This window comes from Macrobrachium rosenbergii, chromosome 30 (genome assembly GCF_040412425.1).
Source record: "Macrobrachium rosenbergii isolate ZJJX-2024 chromosome 30, ASM4041242v1, whole genome shotgun sequence".
NCBI classification, from domain to species: domain Eukaryota; kingdom Metazoa; phylum Arthropoda; class Malacostraca; order Decapoda; family Palaemonidae; genus Macrobrachium; species Macrobrachium rosenbergii.
In genome coordinates, this window is record NC_089770.1 from 11,153,605 (window position 1) to 11,173,500 (window position 19,896).

General features: G+C 35.8%; 1 protein-coding gene across 4 annotated transcripts in view; it reads right to left on the reverse strand.

Annotated features, from left to right (window-relative positions):
• Positions 1-4,358: 4,358 nt before the first annotated feature.
• Syt4 (Synaptotagmin 4) overlaps positions 4,359-19,896 on the reverse strand; it is a 323,668-nt gene continuing 308,130 nt past the window's right edge. For 2 of the 4 annotated variants that reach the window (XM_067131802.1, XM_067131801.1), the window contains exons 3-9: positions 19,472-19,578; positions 18,885-19,036; positions 16,307-16,523; positions 15,660-15,812; positions 10,910-11,021; positions 9,294-9,487; positions 4,359-8,867 (exon numbers count right to left, since the gene is read on the reverse strand). In XM_067131802.1, the coding sequence (XP_066987903.1) occupies positions 8,742-8,867; positions 9,294-9,487; positions 10,910-11,021; positions 15,660-15,812; positions 16,307-16,523; positions 18,885-19,036; positions 19,472-19,578 (1,061 nt within the window). In that variant the 3' untranslated portion in view covers positions 4,359-8,741. Of the gene's footprint in view, positions 8,868-9,293; positions 9,488-10,909; positions 11,034-15,659; positions 15,813-16,306; positions 16,524-18,884; positions 19,037-19,471; positions 19,579-19,896 lie in introns of all 4 variants that reach the window. The other 2 variants (XM_067131800.1, XM_067131799.1) reach the window with 1 other exon arrangement.

Below are 19,896 nucleotides of genomic sequence, written 5' to 3' on the forward strand. Positions count from 1 at the left end.
ACTTAACCTTTAATGATTGTTCTTGTTAGCCCTACTTTCTCTGGCAAACACGTCTCTTTCCAAAGTCACTGGGATGTTTTTCTATTACTTGAAGTGGAAACAATGGTTCTCAGAAAATTAATCAACTGCTAAAACCAGTAGTTTTTGCAGTTCTGCCAAAACAGGCAGCTTTTGAAGGCTTAAGACATAGCTGGAGTTGTGATCCCAGCAGTTTGTGACACTTCTCCCTTGATTGTTGAGAGTGTTTGTGGGATCATATATTACTGGAGCACTCCTTTACATGACACACTGTAAGACTTGCTATTTCAGCTCTGATGTACCTCGGAAAGTTCTCTAGTGTGGGTACTGACTGACAACTATGGCTTCTTGGTATACTTAAAATTTTTGTCAGGGAATCTGATTTTCAAAGGAGATTCTAGACGCAAATATTTCTCCCGATAAAATATGACTTCCAGAAGGAAGTCTTGCTTACAGCTGAATGTAATATGGTTAAAAAGTTTGAGTGTACTTTAGTTAAAAGTCAGGCTGCTGATTCGGTTTAATATATCTTGAAGAGAATATGTTCATGCTTATTTTGAGTCCATGTACTATACAGTATCACGTGTATGGAAACTCAAAAAATGTCAAAAGGTCTCTTGGCTAGTAGCAGTGAGCATGGTCACTTTTGGTCTTTCATTCCTCTGTAAGAGTGATGGGACGGATGAAAAAACTTATGCAATAAGAACTCAGTGTTAAACTACCTATATTTATAAGTACTCCTAAATCTACCATCTTTAATAAATGTCAATTTACCAAAAAGTAATAAAAACAAATTTAATTTACAATTGGCTCATGGTGTCCTTCGCCCAAAAAAATGTTGTAAAAAGTAAAATTTTGAGTTTATCTCATTCATGATTCATTTGTTGTTGTTGCTGTAACCATTACGCAATTTCTAATATATTTTTCAAGAATAAACTTTCAGGCCAGCCTATGAGAGATGTTAACTCAACAATCTGTTTAATCTATTTATTATTAATAACTGTTTCATTGCAAACTCAGCCAGCACAATGAGGTCGACCGTTTTGACCCAGAGGTCTGGTTAATCTACCTAATACAGAAATAATCATAATGATTTCAAACACTTCCTCTATGGCAAAAGATGTTTGCTTAACAGGGGGCCCAAATCACAAGTCACAAGAATTACGGACCTGTTTCCACTTCTAGGGGTCTTTGTCAATCTAACTACGTTCAACTTACACCAATTCCTGGTCCCCGTAGGGGGGTTAGTGCCGTCAGTGCACCTCACGTGGTGCGCTGTAGGCATTACTTAAGGCTCTTTGCAGCGTGCCTTCGGCCCCTAGCTGCAACCCCTTTTGTTCCTTTTGCTGTACCTCCTTTCACATTCTCTTCCATCTCACTCTCCTAACAATTGATTTATAGTGCAACTGCTTTGAGGTTTTCCTCCAGTTACACCTTTCAGACCTTTTACTGTCGGTTTCCGTTTCAGCGCTGAATGACCTCACAGATCCCAGTGCTTGGCCTTTGGCCTAAATTCTATGTTCTGTTCAATTAAATTCAATACACCAACTCCTGGTACACCATTTACGACAGCCATAAATTTGTTGGTTTGAGAAGCCCAGTGAGTTCACACTAAAAATTTCAGACTTCATTGTCCTTACCTGTGCACTTCTTGATGCTCGGCGATTCTCTGCTATCTAACGTTTTAACAGTCCAGTACCTTCAATTCTTGACTGCATTTCAACACATTACTTAAGATAACTTGAGCATGGTTGTAACTTATTCAATTACTGAACTTCATTTGTCTTTGAGGAGGATCAAGGGAAACTCAACAAATGCTTTCTCCATAGCATGTATGCTAATATATATCCACTTCCAGTTAGTCTTTTTACAATGACTCAACAATGTTGAATGATGATGATGATGATGATGATGATGCTATGAAGTCCAACGCAAACATCCTGATGTAGTTTTTGCTCTGCACATGAAGACACACAAACACAACAGAAAAGAGTGTATTAAATGCATGACATTATTACCATTTATTCCAAAAGTGGCGGTATGTCAGCACCAGGATACATTCCAAATAATGGAGGAAGAAGAGGAGTGGATGGCATCAGAGCCTCAGTGATGGCAGGAGTAGAGGTAGAGGAGATGCAAGCAGAGATCAGGATTCTGGATTTAACCTTTGGGAAATAAATGATTGTGCTTTCTGTTTGGCCTTTTTGCCTTTGCATTTCTTCACAAATTTATTATTCTGCCGTGTCCTTCACTTTCCAAGTATCCTCAAAAGATCAGCATTATAAAAGTAGTCCGTGGGAGCATTGAACCGTTGAAATTAGTCTGCAATATTATTTGAGGTAAACCTCTTTTCCCCGCACTGGTAATTCTTCTTCGTTGTCAGGTACAGCATCTGTTTGGGTCAGCTCTGACAAGTCCCTTTCTGTTAATAACTGGTGTGGTGTTAATTAAGGCTTGAAATTATCCAAAATTCCGTATCTTGAAACCGTCTCCACCTACATTCTTTGCCAATCCCGATAAGTCATTGACACAATCTGGCCAAAGTTTACTACCTCAGGCTTGACAGTTTTCGTAGCTCTTCTGATGATATTTATGACATCAATTGTATAGTTTCAGCATTGAAGTTTCCTTCAGCAGGACCATTTTCCATAGCCTGAACTATTCTTTCCATAGGGCACAGAGGCTAATGGGCATATAATGTTTATTTACCCGGTGTTGGGGTCAATGACAAGTTGACAACTTTGATGCCTTCACTGTGGACCTTATGAGATTCTGGGTAGCCAGGGGCATTGTCCCATATCAGTAAGATCACAAAATGAAATCCCTTACTGCCAGTGTATCCTCTCACTACCAGGACACACCACTGACGAAATGACTCTAGGAAAGGTGTTCTGACAGTCCATTCTTACATGTTATGCACCTAAAAGACTGACAACTGGAATTTATTTCTTCCCTTCAAGGATCATGGATTAGCAGCTTTATACATCAGGACTGCCTTGATCATAAACCAGATGGCATTAGTACAAAACAGCGGTGCCAATTTTTTTTTCTTTTTTTGTCAGCGGTGCCAATCTTTTTTTTTTTGTCTTAAACCTGGTGCTAGATTCTTTTCTTGGCTAGTGAATGTTTCTTAGCTGACTATTGTTCAGCAGCAGCTGTTTCTCCTGGTATCTTTACATTTCACAGTTAAAACCTGCTCACGAAACTAACAAACCAGCTAACAGAGATAGATCCTTCACCTTCTACTCGACTACAGATTTGTATTAGGACATGGCCTCTTTTCCAGAAGAGAGAGAGAGAAGCATTTTGCACAATGCAATCTCTGCATCTGCTGGTGTGGTAATGGTAATGGCTGCATAGACTGATGTTTCTTTATGTCACAGTCAACCAATTGATGCTGTGACGGTAGGTAACTGTAGCATTTTAGTCTGCATAACGTAGGAAATCTAGCAATTCAGTCTTGTTTTAAATGATCTTTATTTTCTTTCGCCTCTTGGTAGTACTTACAGGAGTAATAACAGCTTTAAGTTTTGGGTGCTGATTGACTTCAAGATCATACAGCTGTATCACACTAAAGATATGTGAACCCCAAAAACTGACACTCATCACTGCTTGAGAGAAAGATGTGAACAAGGCTGGGAGCTGAGACAGAGTCGTTAGGGTCCCCCATCCAAATGAACAGGTCAGCAGTTCTTTTGAGTGCTGTAATTTAAAGAATTTCAGTTATTAATAAAGTTGTTTAAGTATTTATGTTGGTAACTGATAAAAATATTCTAAGTACAGTACTTACAGTGTGATAGTTACCTCTGCATTATCAATGCTTTGTGTATCGTCTGCAGCTTAATCCTTGTTAACGTTTTCCTAAACTGCAAATGGTGTTGTGTGTGGCTTTTTTCTTAGAACTGTTACTTACATTATTAGAACTGATTTGTGTATGCAGTACTGCATCTTAACGGTGAAATAGACAAGTGTGTATTTGAATTTTATGCATTTATGGCCAGCCATACTTTTTTCTAGTTTTTAAAAATTTCAAGCCTACACAAGTCATCTCTTTGTTTAGGCGAATGGCCACAACACTAAAAAAAATTTTCTATTTAATATCTGATGAAAATTCTGTGACTAATGAAATGCGCAAAACCAAAATAATATGTTGCTATGCAATACGTACAATGGGAGATGGGAAATTCCTGAAATTTTTTGATACAGTGAAGATAAATATGACCAGTTCTACTAACCTAGGAAACACATTATATCATTTACGTTATACCAGTTTATATCAACGGACAGCCTTTTGCAGGCTACCCACATGAGGGGATTAGGTCTTGGAATAAAACAAGGGCAACAGAGAGTGGATATTTATTTCTTGTTCCACTATTCCAGATGATACGTCAACTGAATCCTTTTGTTTTCCCATGATGCTGCATTGATTGATGACAATTTCTATGGAACATAAGAAACCTGTGGAACATCTCTTCATGACTGATAGATACAGCACACAGTTTGATATAAATATATTGTATGAGTACTTATTTAAATTTGACGTCATATATGTAAATACACACACAAATACAGTATGTGTGTACGTATATCTTAAATCGAGATGAAAAATTTAAGGAACTGTAAATACAACAAATTTAGGTTGGTTACTTCAACATAAATATGAACTTTATACTCAAGGCTCATATACTCTGCTGTATATAGCCACACCTAAATCATTTCGTTTATGTTTGGTGTGTGTGTGTGTGTGTGTGTACACATACACAAAATATGTGCTGTAAATTTAGTACAGCACAAAATATTTAAATAAATAAACATACTGTATGTGTGTACTTGAATGAATTTGTTATAGTGGCAAACAGATGAGGTTTGCGCACCCCTTGATGCTGAGATGAACATGAACTTTCTTTCTTTCTGCACTTAAGATCTGATGTGGTTCAGCTTAGGTATAGCCAGAAAATAAAATTCCCTTCCTGCAACACATTCCTTAAATATGCTTCTTGCTTTATTGCGAAGCTTCTGCGTAACAAGCACTTGGAGACATTTAATTTCTTACGTAGATCTAAGCATTCTCAACTACGACTTAGGATTACTTTTTGCTTTGAATCAGATTGAAACAAGTTTTCTCTGACCGTGATACCTTAATATTTAGAAGCTGATTTGATGGATTCTTGCTGAGGTCTAAACACACAAGCAAAACGATTGAAATATTCACTGTGGACCAACGATGTATTCAACTGAAACAACATGACTGCACGAGAGCATTCTGACCACTGCTAAAGCATGGCACACAATACATGATGAAATATATTAAAAATATTGCCCTGTCATGTATCAGTTATAACAATAAAAACTGCGTTTAAAGAACTCCAATTTTTCATCTTAAAATTCTATGGCTTGAAAGCACTCACGAACAACAGACTTCTCCAGGATACACCACATGCCATTCAGAATCTTCAAAATTTCCAAAGTACACTTAGTACTGTACTGTATTTGCCTGAAGTCATATTTACAGCAAAGGACCAGTCTATGAAACTAAGGAGAAGGAAGGCAGCAGTATGAAACATTAGCTAAAAGTGACAGTTACAATGTGCTTGTGAAAATAGCTCATATATGCGTCACAAGAGTGTGGTCCCTGGCCACAGTAGGACAGAGAGAAAGATACAAGTGTATAAGGTCCATTACAGGACTCGCCAGCTTCTTCATATCACTCGTTTTCATAGTTACTTGAACACTTTAGTTTACCTAACTCTTTAAACTATTCAATCCTTAAAAAAATATCTCACAAGAAATCCATGTACTGTACTGTACTGTATTTTACAACAGATCTGTGACAGATGGAGCCACTTACACATACAATCATGCAAGTTGGATGTACTGTAATACTTGCCATGACGATTGAACAAAGCGAGATTCTACGAATAATCAATTCTGTTCCCTTTCCATCATCATACAGCCACTGAAGATAACCCACATCAAGTCAACCCTGTTTTACCCTTCATAACTTCCTACTTTATAAAGAAACTTTGCTGATTTCTACCTCTGGGAGTCATATTGGTAATTAATCTACGAAAATAATACAGTACATAAATACCGAGTCATGTGTCAATAACAGGTTCTTACCCACAAGAATTCATCAAGAGTAATTCTCGTTGATAAAATAAAAGCTGAAAACTTATAATGAATTGAAGATAATGTACCCTCACTAACTAAATCATTAGTTATACAGGAAACTGTGCAGGATCTAAGATTTGTGAGACAACAGATATTCATGACAAAAAAAGTAAATATTTACCCTTTACAGTAGGAGAAAGTGCAAACTGAATCTTGTTAGGTAAAACCTTCACCCTGTCGACAGTCTATCCACAACAGTCAGGTTTCGAAAATGCATTGACTCGAGAGGTAATTTATTCCATTTGTCTCCTGGGTAAATTTATACCAGATGGTCGGGTTTTCCCTCTGATGTAGAAGTCGTGGATCCTGCTAAAACTATGGTATATTTGTATGACAGTACTATAAACCCTTTATGCATTTTCGACTCAACACTGATTCACCTTAATTCACATGAACATATATTCTTGACAAATGATACTTCTAAAACAAGGAAAATATATAATTTATATATCTATATATTCTATCACGATTAATGACATGTATGTTTATAAATAGCAAAGTGGACATGTATATATAATGTATATATATTATATAATATGTGGTAGGATTTGAGCTCAATTCTAGTCCCTGCAATGGACACAATTTTCAGTTCGGAAGAGTTTGCTCAAAACATTCAGTAAGTATCTTTTTTTTTGTATCAGATAAGACAAACTGCAAGCAGGGACTAAAATTTTGCAAAAGAGTCTTCAATAGATCACTGGATTTCATTCCCCCATTTTTCTTGCTTTACAATGCCTTCATTTCCCCCTGTCTACCTTCCTATCTTAACCAGTTGTAAGTATTTGATTTGAAGACTGAAAGCTATTGAATATTATTTGATATTTCAGATTTAAACTAATTTTTACATTAGACGTAAGCATACATTAAGGCCAGAAAAACGGCACGAAACTCTTTTATGAACTTCCAGGTATTCGTCAACCTCAAATATGCTGCAGAGCTAGAAGGCTTTCCAACTCTTGCCGTATCTTATTGTCTAGTTAACGCTAAATCCTACGAACAACGATCTCCTTACAAACTGGAACGAGAGCTTCTGCTGCAGCATCTTTTAAAAGATTCATTCTGGCTCCTGAAGCTTTAGAGACACAAACGCTCAAAGCTAGTCCTTTGGAATGCTATTGCTTACAGCCGAGACCAAAAAAATATAGTTTTCTACCACTCTTTTGCTACAAGCTCTGCAGAATGAAAGAAAACTAGGAATCTGACCAAATTAGATGAGATATGATCCTAGATGATTATAAACACCACAGCCTGAAATGAAAACATTGTATCTTCTAATGGCAGTCTGGTTCTGACACGCCACTTCAAATTTGCCTAAAAAAAAAAAAAAGATAGAAATGACTAGAAACGGACTGTATTTTACATTGCTAGCAAAAATATCTGTCTGGTAATTAAACATATCTTAATTCAACGATTATGATAACACTGCTATACCTTACGGCTTCCTTAATCTTCTTCCACGCAAATTAGGCATTAGTTCTAACACTGTTCCAAACTTAACGAAAGCAAACAAAAATTTCTCGAAAATAATCATCATTAGTTGGCAAACGGTACTTTTGTATTGCCTGACATAAGCACTGCCCTCCATCCAGAATAAATGCGTCCTTGTAGCCTCACAAACTGATTACATTTTGTGATGATGAATATGAATGACCATTCAAAAAACATTCTGAACTTTCAAAATCTATGAAAGCGGTTCGTATGTATACATCTATGAAGTTTTAGACTGGTGGAAGGAAGGTAAAATTGTCTTCAACTGTTTCTTAAGTACATTTCTTAATATGTGAGTTTTCAATGAATATTAAATAGATCCATAGAGCCCAGTGTGATTCTTCAATTATATGCTAAAGAAATTACAAAGCAATACAGTTTCATGGTATAAGTAGATATCTCTCTATCCAATTCTAATATAAAATTATACGTAACAATTCCATGCTGATTCTGATTTGAATTTTAATAATTTTACCCAAAGTGAGTTTATATTCTTGCAAATGTTCTTAAACAGCCAAAAGTCACATATTTATATAACAATGACATTTAAAACATGAAATATCAAGCAAAATAGATATCAAAATGTTATGTTGAGTCTTTTACGAAGGAGCACACGGAGCATCTACTGGCTCAACTATAATAAACACCCGCTAAGTATAGATTTTATCGTTTTGTACTAACATATTGAATGATTAATTACATGTGATTTGGCTCAAACCATTTAAAAAATTAACACAATTGAAATCAAAGCTAAAAATGTTAACTTCACGGTGCCTGTGTATACATGTATCAGTTAAAATGTATTGATGTCAAGTGTGTAGATAAATATACATACACACCTCTTCCTTACCATGTGAATACACAATACATTTCAGTTCCAAAGTCACAATTCATTTATCATCAGACTGAATGGCCACTTCATCTCTGAAGCACTAATACAGTGTTGCACAATCTCTCTTGGTGACATGAACTTTTGCTAGTCTGAATCGTATCCCTTGGCATAACAGAAAATAAGCTGTGAAACCCTTCACAGAGGAAAAATAAGCGAAACCAAAACAAAAGACTTATTCGCGCAACTTGTGCCATTCGGCAATCTGGCGACGGGGTGATGTCACAACCTCACTCCAGTGGTGATTGGCTGACCCACAAGCCGCTGCTCGGGCTCCTCCCAGTTCGAGGCGACCAATGACCTGTGATGGATGAGGAATTTTAATGAAGTCTCATGTACGCTCCACAACATATGTGAAGAGAAAATAAAATAGTATATCAGAAATGCTTTACCATATTCCTTAAACCTTCAACAACAAAATGACACTTTGTGATTACAAGCTTGCTAATAACTGAATCTACCGTAGGATCTCATATCAATGACGTGCATTACTTCAAAATGTTTGAATACTTTAAAATAAAACAAATATCTATACCTCTGAAGCTTCTTTAAAATATAACCAGCTCAGTATCTACTGGTGAGGTCCATGCACAGTACAGTACACATGTAATTTATTCAGTGCTCCCTGATTTTTGCAATCATAGGGTACTAAATAAATGATGTACATGGACTACAAATGGCTCACCCAATTTCGATCCAATGTGAAAATTCAGTAACACTGACTGACCTCGTTTTTGGTGACCCGATCCCAATCCAGTAGATGGAATTCCAGACTGATGCTTTCCAGCCCTTCAATGCCGGCTGGAAGATCAAACACGAAGGATTCATTGAAGACAGGGTTTAAGGTTCGCTTCTTCACGTGCGTCTTTTTCTTGGCTATTCGCTGCCCATTTGACAGGAGGTAGATCTTCACATACGGATCTGCAGGAACAAGAGAGTTGTGATACTCTGATTGGGAATGCTTCATTATTTAGTTTCACTACGCAGGAACACTGAAATTACTGAAAAAATGTAACTTCAGTCTGGCGGATAGTCTCCTCAAGTGTTTAGATCCACTACACAAAACTAAAACAACTTGGAACCCATCAAGGCACCATGGAGGAGATGAACTGATTAATATTAACTTGTGTACTACCTATAAAGATGCCTAAAGAACTGCCGGATTCAAGTAGTTTACATAAATAGCAATACAGCACCTAATAATCTCTTAACACTACTAAACTAGGATTCTAAGAGGGCTGTAGCAGGTATCACTCTGCACTGGCAAATCTTGTCTAGGGTACTTCACTAATTTTTTTTCTCAGGATTATGTCAGTTTTCATACAAACCTATGAATCTGCTGTAGGCTCTCCTAATGTACAGTATAATTTCTTCCTTGGGGCTTCTGCTAAGCATCTGTGAATCTTGAACTGGGTTTTGAGTTGGCAATATTTTTGGTTAAAAATGTTTACCATATATCTATGAGGGGTTTTGTTTTTAACGAAGAATGCTTGTACCTCTGCTCCTATGTGAACTGATTTTAATATGCCTCGCTATCAACTTTCCTACCCGTCTTTTTCTCTTCAGTACTCCTTTGTACAAATTGATATCTCTGCATACATCCTACCAAGACATTACACAACATACTCCTGCTACTTTAGCATGTCTTCTTTAATAGTTTCAATTTTTCACTTCTAAAATTCTACTGAAAAGACTAAATCTCAATACTCTTGCCCAATTCATTTCTCAGTTTACATATTTATAAGACAAGAATTTGATAGTACCCTTCTTTACCATACATGACCTGCTATGGGAAGCTTTTGTGAAATTTTATATAAGATTCTTGAGCTATTACCAAGTAGCTAAATGGCTACAGATTCTGACAGCATTCATTCAAACTATATAGAGTGGCTTAGGGCTAAATACTATATAAAGCTTTTAATACTCATCAATAAAATCTTACAAAAATATATATTACTATTTCATAATTCTAAGAAGTGAATCACCAGAATATATGAAAATGGATAAAACAGGATCATCTCACACCAAAAATGAAATGTCCAAGGCCCTGACATAAAAACAGCTATGCCGTCTTCTAAAAAAAGAAATAATTTTCATGAATGAAGACACATCTCAAATAACTGAGAGATAACATATGGATCAACTTGAACACTCTTTAATATGACTTAGCAATGGATCAACTTGAACACTCTTTAATATGACTTAGTAATGGATCAACTTGAACACTCTTTAATATGACTTAGCAATGGATCAACTTGAACACTCTTTAATATGACTTAGCAATGGATCAACTTGAACACTCTTTAATATGACTTAGCAATGGATCAACTTGAGCAACCTTACCCGACAGTCCAGTAATGTCCATCTTCGGAAGATTGCGGGCCTTGAGGACGACCACAGTCAAGCGGTTAGCTGCCGGCTGGTGACATAGGGAGACCAGCAACTCTCCCCGTCCCTGCGAACGGATCTGTGGGTAGGCACCACATCATAAAGGGAGAAACACCATTGTGGTAACACTCATCGCTACAGACGTGAGATGGGCTTCTTATCATGGAGGGAGAGAGAGCGTGGTGCCACTCAGGACCAAGATCAAGAGATAACGGGTGGGTTATTTCACTTTTATCAGGGATGCAATGAAGTAATTCTTTTTAACTCTTACTTTTAATTGACACATTATTGCACATAATGTATGTTTTATATATAAAGTATATACATGGGAATGGATATGCATATGTAGGTATACATATACACATGCATGTCTCGACACAACACCTATAATTTTAATTTGCTTTTGGGATTATATACTGTTTTTCATTACACCTATTGCTGGACACTGTGGACGGAGCAAATCCACAATGAACAAGGTTTTGCTTTAAACACTATCTGAGTTTTGAACCAAGCTCATTTAACTAAAAGTTACAATTTTTTTTAACCTAACAGCAACTATACTTTTCAAGACATTTTATAAAATGTAATTGAAACATCCTTAAAAATGTTTAAACCATCGACATGCTTTGCATATCTGCTGATTAATAGCAGACTCGTCACAGATTACAACAAAGGACAACATAACTGTCAACAAATCTGGAACTGCAGTTTTTTTTGTAAGCTGTTACAACCTATCTGTTTAGTTTGTACCCTAAATCAAATCCATGTCACGGTGTGTTGCCTTGCTAGTGCGCAAGATTATTTTGTTACCTTCAATAAGTATTTCATGGACAGAAGACATTCACTAACCATTCTTCATGCGAATTGTGGTAAGCTTTAGTTATTTACAGAGATTATCACTTTCACTAAGCAAAATTCTTTTCTAAACATGATATTCACCTGACATTAGCTGCTGTTCTAGCTGGTGAAATGTTGAAGGTTGAAAACAAAAAAAATAACCTGGCCATTTCATAAGAATGCTTGGTACATACACATGCAATTTGCTTCTGTCCCGGTCATGAATGATGTACTGTCAGTATGTCAAGGTTCCTTTTGTAGGATTACATGTGCAATGATTTCTCGTTACCATTCTGTAGACCTTGGACCAGAATATTCATCTGGTCTACGACCGGCTACTTGCATATTCATCACTTACGTGATTAACTATGATTCTTTCCTTCCCATAAAAACCTCATAGCATCTCGTCGTTTAAGATATCAATTTAATTTCCTGATCCTAACCGCCAAATCCCTTAGCTTCTTCGTCTGCAATATGATCATCCTCACTCACTCCAGCCACAAATCAAAGTGTTTTCTTCTCAAGTGCCAATACAGTACTCCCAGCAACTATACATGCTTCAAATACCGAGTTAATTCTATCTCAAGGATATTCTTATACAGTCCAGGAAGTTCCCATTTATCCTTGCTCTTCTCTTACCTCCTCCTCAACAAAACTTCACAAAACAGTCCACTGGCAGGACAACGAAAGTTTCTATTTCCTTCAAGGACATGTTTTAGATTGTTATCATGTCTTCATTTATCCTTGAAAAAACTTTCTTGATTAGAGGATCACGGGAAATACTTGTGTTAGGCTAGGACTAATGTATCTGGTCAAAGTTTGCATTATTAAGTCCACGATACCATGCGCTTTGCTAAGGTATTCCTGTACAGTATATGTATACTACATAAATACTTTATATAATATACAATATAACAGAAACAAAAGAAGTTTATGTACGCCATTCTCCGATTAGTTACAAATAATTTTTTTTTTTGGTATTTCACTTTTCCGCTGAGCAATGATCCAAATTCTATGGTTTCACCATTTCACTGAGATAAAAAGTACGAAAAACTAGAGAAATTTTATGAAACATGCAACCAGTACATGAGTTAAGTAAGATGTAGGACAGCTGGCTTTATGTAAGGGATTATTATTATTATTCTTTTTTTTTTTTTACAAAATTTAGGCTCCAATTAAAGAAATAAGAAAAACTACTTTACGCATATGAAGGTTTTATATTTCTTTTAGATCACAGGCTAAAATGTACTTGTTCTGCTAAGGTTCTAGATGTTGACTACTTTTGAAGTTTTGCCAATTACAAGACCTTTCCATCAAAATTACAAAGTAACTACAGACTTCTACAAAGATGTTCTTATTTGGACCCCAAAGAGAAAAACTTCATTCAAAATCAGGCCACCAAATAGTGCTATCTAAGCTTCAGAAAGGTGAGCAGTACCAGGAAAGTCTGAATTACCATCATTTTATGATAAAGGAGGACGAGTAAGACAGAAGTTCATGTTTCAATGCAAAGACTGTAACTTAAAAAAAGGAGAAAAAAAGTTTGCGAGTGACTTTAAACTAGGCCTTTCCGCATCAAATTATTTATCAGTTCTGGGTATTACACCTATTCAGAGTATGTTTTTCTAAAAGAAGAACAACTCAGAGGAACTGGAGAACACTAGCAAGAGGGTCGTCAGCACTGTACTTTCATGCATATGGATAAAAGCACATCCTTTCAAGAAACCCGATCAACTTAGTGTCCACAAGATTAATGGCATGGGTTTTTGTTTGAATACCTTAACATGTACCTGTATATAAATTATGAATGTCAAAAGAATATAATCTGGCTGTGGTGTGTAGATCTAGTACTTCTCTACAGTTTTTCCCTGTCAGGAGAACATATGTCATCTACAATAAGCTAACAACTCTGAACTGCAGTTCAGTGTAATCATTTGAAAGGACCTTCACGTTATATGAACTGAGTTTTGATAATTTTTCAATAATTTGCAGATGTTTTGAGTTTAACCTTAAAAAAGGAAAGAATATGGCCTTGTTACACACACGCCAGTAATGTTTACTAAATGAGGAAAAATTGCAGTAATGAAATGATTCACGAGGTTTTTGTTAGATAATATTATGTACACAGAAGTCAAGTGTGTAAAGTATAACATAGAGCCTTCAAAACTGAATCAAAAGTAACTCTGATTTCATAACAGTAGAATGACCTTCAAAAGACTGTATTAATAATGGTTCAAAATACTGGTGATATTATTCTGATTTAACATCCTGATCCTCAGTTTTCATCCGATACAAATATCCTTCCTAGGCTGATAAGACAAATTCTGATAAAAGTGATTGTATTTTGAAGTCCAACACTTAGTTGATGTTTTACAACCTAATGAAAACTCTTATTAATCTAAATACTAGGAATAATAATATTTGAAGGTCAGGGGAAGAAACAAAATCTAACAATGATATAAATATGTACTGTGTATGCAATTAAAATTCAATTAAAAGAAAGGATAGAGTCCTTGATACAGGGAAAATGAGAGTTTTGTTCAAAATATTAACGTCTTGCAAAGGCATTTAAAATTCCTACATACTGTAATTAGATACAGTGGTATACTGTGTTATAAAGATGGAATCAATTTGAGAATCAATAAGAAAATTAAAACCAAGCTACTCCAAGTGCATGCTTAGCCATATGCTACTCAAATACATTATCACCACAACATCCAAAGGGGTAAAAAAAAAGTTACCGTGTCAAACCTGGTGATAGGGAAAAGTGAGGAAGTTAATATTTTATTCCACTGCAAAAAAGGCTAAAGTCGCAAACGGTCTCAGAAGTCAAATGGAAAGATAATGAATTTGAAATTCATGAGTTTTAACCACTAACACATGCCAAAATAGAACTTCTTGTAATTACAATCAAGGAATCAATCTCATAATCTAAATGCAATCTCAAAAATAAAATCACGAGACTTCTTGTGGCCTGAGCTTCTCTCAGTGATCAATTAGGAATGGGGAGGGCTAATTTTCTCATTATAAAACGGTTAAAGTTTTCACCGCTTGTCTTTGGGTGCCACGTCAATCTTAAGAGAATCCTAAGCATTTCAGACTATAAAATGAAAAGTGAACATGGTAAGTCGTCATGACTTAATGTGGAGTTACATCGAAAGAGCTTGATTAAGAGAAAGGTGACTGATGCGGAATGTGATCAGAACATTAACTTTCAATTCTTTTCATAAATAAAATCTATACTTCTATTCAAAATAATTATGACGAGACAGTCAAGGATAATGCAGACATCAATAACAAAACTGGAAAAGTTCACTAAGTTAATATAATTTCCAGGGATAATTACTCTGCATTAACAAAACTTAAACGATGAAAAAATCATTACTGTAATGATGGAAAAGTGCACCTCATAAAGCAGAAATAAAGAAATACATGGCATTCAGCAAGGAGCAGACATACAAACAAGATAACTTATGGAAGAATCAAAGAACAGTTCTGGGGATGTGTACAGATATTCTGAAGGATGCAAGGTTGTTAATAAAAGCAATTCTCTTGGAAAATGTAGGCATTATTCCTAAAAGATCACTTGCACTTTGTAAGGGAAGACTTAACTTGAGAAACTATCTTTCCTGAAGTTAGTACCAAAGTAGTGCAGAGTAATTTTCTTCAGAGAAATCGCAGGTTATGTTGAATGTTTAAGAATATCTTAAGGGGAAGTAAGACTTACAAAGTTATTTTTCCTGGAGATAGTGCCCAAGAAGTGCTAAGTAATCCGTGTTTTACAAAGACCAAGGGTTACCTTTGGCGTTAAAGATTACCTTTTTGGGGGAACACAAAGGAAGGTTACCTTGAGGAAGTGTGGGGTTACCTTAAGAGACCGGGGGTTAATCTCTCGTGTGAGGCTAATTGAATTCTCCGTGTTGGTGAGGTCCAGTTGTCCGAGAGGAGCCACAACCTCTCCAATAATATCATCACGGGAGTAACGGTCGAAGCTTAACACCACAAAGTGAAGAGTTATGTTCTGCAAAACAAAGGAATATTTAATATATAAAAGGTCACAGAAGCCACTGACATTAACGTGTGGAAAGGAAACCATTTAGAAAGAAACTAAATAGGAAATTACGAGTACCCTTACTGCAAAAGGGATCCACGTTTACATACTTTACATACAATTTTTTTCAGTTGAGAGGGCAGACTATTTTGATCACTGGTAATCATAATTATTCCAATTATTCTTGCTTTAATGTACTGGCTGGATGGCATATCTTGAGTACTGTAAGTCTTAATTACTCTAGTGAAGAACAGCATTCATTTCATTCATTCTTTCATTTTATTAAAAATTTTAACAGCACCTACTATACTCGATCATAATTATCATTTCATCTCCTTTCTTTCTCCTCTTCTGTTTTCACAACCACAACAAAGCCTCTTCACTCTAATACTAAAGGCAATCAATATTTCAGTATTGCATCTGCTTTTCTCTTCTATTTCTTCACCCTCGCAACAAGGCCTTACCTGTAACTGGGAGTAATTAATGCCATAAAAGGTAAAATCTTCATCATAGACTGGGTTGAGTGTCTTCCTGAGGACGCGTGTCTTGACCTTGTGTTGTTTCTCAGGTAGGAGCTGCAACTTCACGTAAGGGTCGCTAGATGTGAGAGCCAGGTCCTTGGCTGGTAGGTCAGAGCATTTCACGATTGTTACCACAAGGGCGTTCTTGTCGAAATTGTACCTGAGGTGGAGGGAAATGGGTGTCAGTTTTTTTTTTTACCCAAAATGATGTCACAGGTAATGTGTCAAAAGATTTTCCTAAAAATGGCATCGTAAGAAATGGAGATTGTCCTGAACATGACATAATGAGAAATGGATTGTCATGCAAATGACATCACACAAAATGGATATTCCCCTATGAATGACATCACAAGAAAATGACATGAGAAATGGATATTCTCCTGCAAGTGACATCACACGAAATATTGTAGATATTTTCCTAAGAATGACATCACAAGAAAAGGATATTCTCCTACAAATAAGATCACACGAAATGGCTATTCTCCTACAAATGACAAGACATGATATGGATATTCTCCTGCAAATGATATAATAAGAAATGGATAATTTCCCGCAAATGATGAGAAATGGGTATTCTACTGCAAATGACACCATAAGAAATGATTATTCTTCTGCAAATGACATTATGAGAAATGGATATTCTCCTAGGAATGATATCACAAGAAATGGGTGTAAAAATAATCCCCCCATATGATATCCCAAGAAAGGGGCATTACAACATTCTGCTCAAAATGGAATTCCAAAAATGGATGCCAAAATCATCTCGATTAAACGATGCTGAGATCAAGTGACAACCATAGGCTTCAAATAAAAGTGACTTCTCATCAGCCATTACTTAGAGCTCTTCAACCTTGAAAAATACTGCTTTATTGTCTCACACAATTATCCTTTTTAAACCAGTTTAGTGGACCCATTCATGCTCAGTATACGTAACTATACATGTACACAAATTAAAGTGGCTATCTTCGCAGAAGTACGAACATAAATAAGAAGACATCAAAAAGATTTTTGTCTTCAAAAAATAATGCTATGGTTTTTATCAAACTTGTCCATTTAAGAACAGACCAATTTTTTTACCTCTATCACAAGCTTTATTTTTCGTCATAATGAATGAAATATATTTTAACTCGTTTGTACAGTATTTAAAAATAATTAATTCATTGTCCCAACACTTTCTGGAAATTATCTCATCAATTATGGAAACCTGCGGCGACGTCCTGCATCATTCCATTTAGTACTCTCGCTAATAACGGGGGCTAATTTGATCCACTAATTGAGGCTCAGGTGTTGTATTGCAATTACCTCTGCACAAATGCATTTCTTAATTTACAATACAGTTTGATATTACAGGATCGCACTGAGGGCATTTTCATTAAGAAAATGGTGTAACATCCAATACATTATGTATAACCTGTAATTTCCTTTCCTTAACATTCTCACTAATTATAACAATGAACATTTCATAATGGGTTGGCTCTTGGGACAGAATGAGACAGCAGCCGATGGCCTAATTATTACTATTATTATTATTATTATTATTATTATTATTATTATTATTATTATTATTATTATTATAGCATTAAACTTACAAAATATCTGCCGCAGAATCCACAACTCATCTTTTGTCGTGATTGACAGCTACGTGAAAAATGCAGTAATTTTTAGTTATTAATAATTAGTGATTATTGATCACTCTGCAATCATCACCTACATTAGTCACTAGAACCTGGTTCATTGTCTCTTCAAGGTTATAAAGTTCAGTTTATTCAACCTAGGATCGATAGATTTCCATTTGTGCAGAATAATTCTTCCCACAGTTTCATTGTGTTGAAGTAACTCTCATTCTCACACAACTTAACTATTTATCTATCTATATATACACACACACACACACACACACACACACATATATATATATATATATATATATATATATATATATATATATATATATATATTATATATACATATACATATATGCAAAATCAGAAACACGTACTGAGCCACAAATCTTAGAATCAAATGAGCATAGTATACAACGTAACTATCTATCTATTCAATTTTCGGATGCATCCACGTATGGGATGTCATCTCCTTTAAAAGTCTTGGTTTAGAATCGCAATAACCACAAAACTGTAAGTTTTTGTATCAAGTGAAAAAAAAACGAGCAAATCAATACTTGAATAGAATTACACAAGACTTCCTTCATTATTTCATTCTCTGTGAAGGATTGGAAACCTCCGTCCTCGTGTCTCTGTTGATTTGAAGAAGAAGAAGAAGAAGAAGAAGAAGAAGAAGAAGAAGAAGAAGAAGAAGAAGAAGAAGAAGACAAAAGCCCTCAACCGATCCATCCCTCCATCACGCGAGAGGAAATAGATATTAGGAGACACCTGCTCTTAAACCTCTCTCTCACTCTCTCAATTCTCCTAAAGTTGGGCCAAGACTTATCCGTCTCGGGTAACTTAATTAAAACTCGCGAGAGCTGTCGACGTCCTCCTCCTCCTCCTCAACTTCTTCTCACCTGAGTTTGAAATGAAGTTTTCCTAAGCGTGCTGGGCCGGTCTCCTTGGTCAGATTACGCTCATTGAGTTCGAGTTCCTCCTTGGAAGGGGTGCTGGGCTTGTCCTGCTCGTTCTCGTAGGACACGGAGTCGCTCTCGCCCGCTTTGCCACTCTGTCGACAAAAGGACATTGTAAATAACGTAAAGGAAGCCACTGTACATCTGGCATCATTAGGTGAACAGTACATCATACCCATTAAAGCAATAATATGGCATCTGGTAAAGTTTTCCCCTTTTGCCAAACCGTTTTTCGCTTCCTAAAATCACTTCTTGAACTATCTCAAACCTTCTAAATTATATGCAACAAGAAGTAAGAATTTAGTTTTAAATCTTTAGCAATCAACTTTCAATTACATTCAGGTCTGTCTTTTACCTAAAAATTACTATTTTGTTAATCAACAATCTCTAGAAATGAATTATTTTTTTGTTAATTAACAATATCTAGAAATAAATGATTTTTTTTGTTAATCAACAATCTCCAGAAATAAAGTTGAGATAATTTATATACAACATTTAATGTAAAAAATGACAACTAAAATACAATTTACCTGGTGAGCAGGAGACGGGGCCCGGGTGGATGGATAGCTGGGGGACAGGCCACCTCCTGGGGGTAGGCCCCCGGGGGGAGACCGTGCACCAGTTGGAGATTTCCCACCTGTTCAGAGGAAACTCGAAATAGAAAACAGGAAATGGAGCAAGCAATAAGAAAACGGGAAATGGACCAGTGTCGCAAATGGAAATGTAAACAAAGTAAATATGAACTGGAATACATAAATTTATAAAATTGTATTCATACAAAAAATAAGAAGAAATCGATTTAAATACATAAATTCGGCACCTAACAAGATTAAAACTGAATATCTATTCATAAATTAAAAAATTATTATTTCTTTTTTAATAAGTGAGATATCTTCTTTCTGTAATTACCATTGGAATTCAAGCTTCTCTGGAAGCTTGAATTCCAATTCAATGG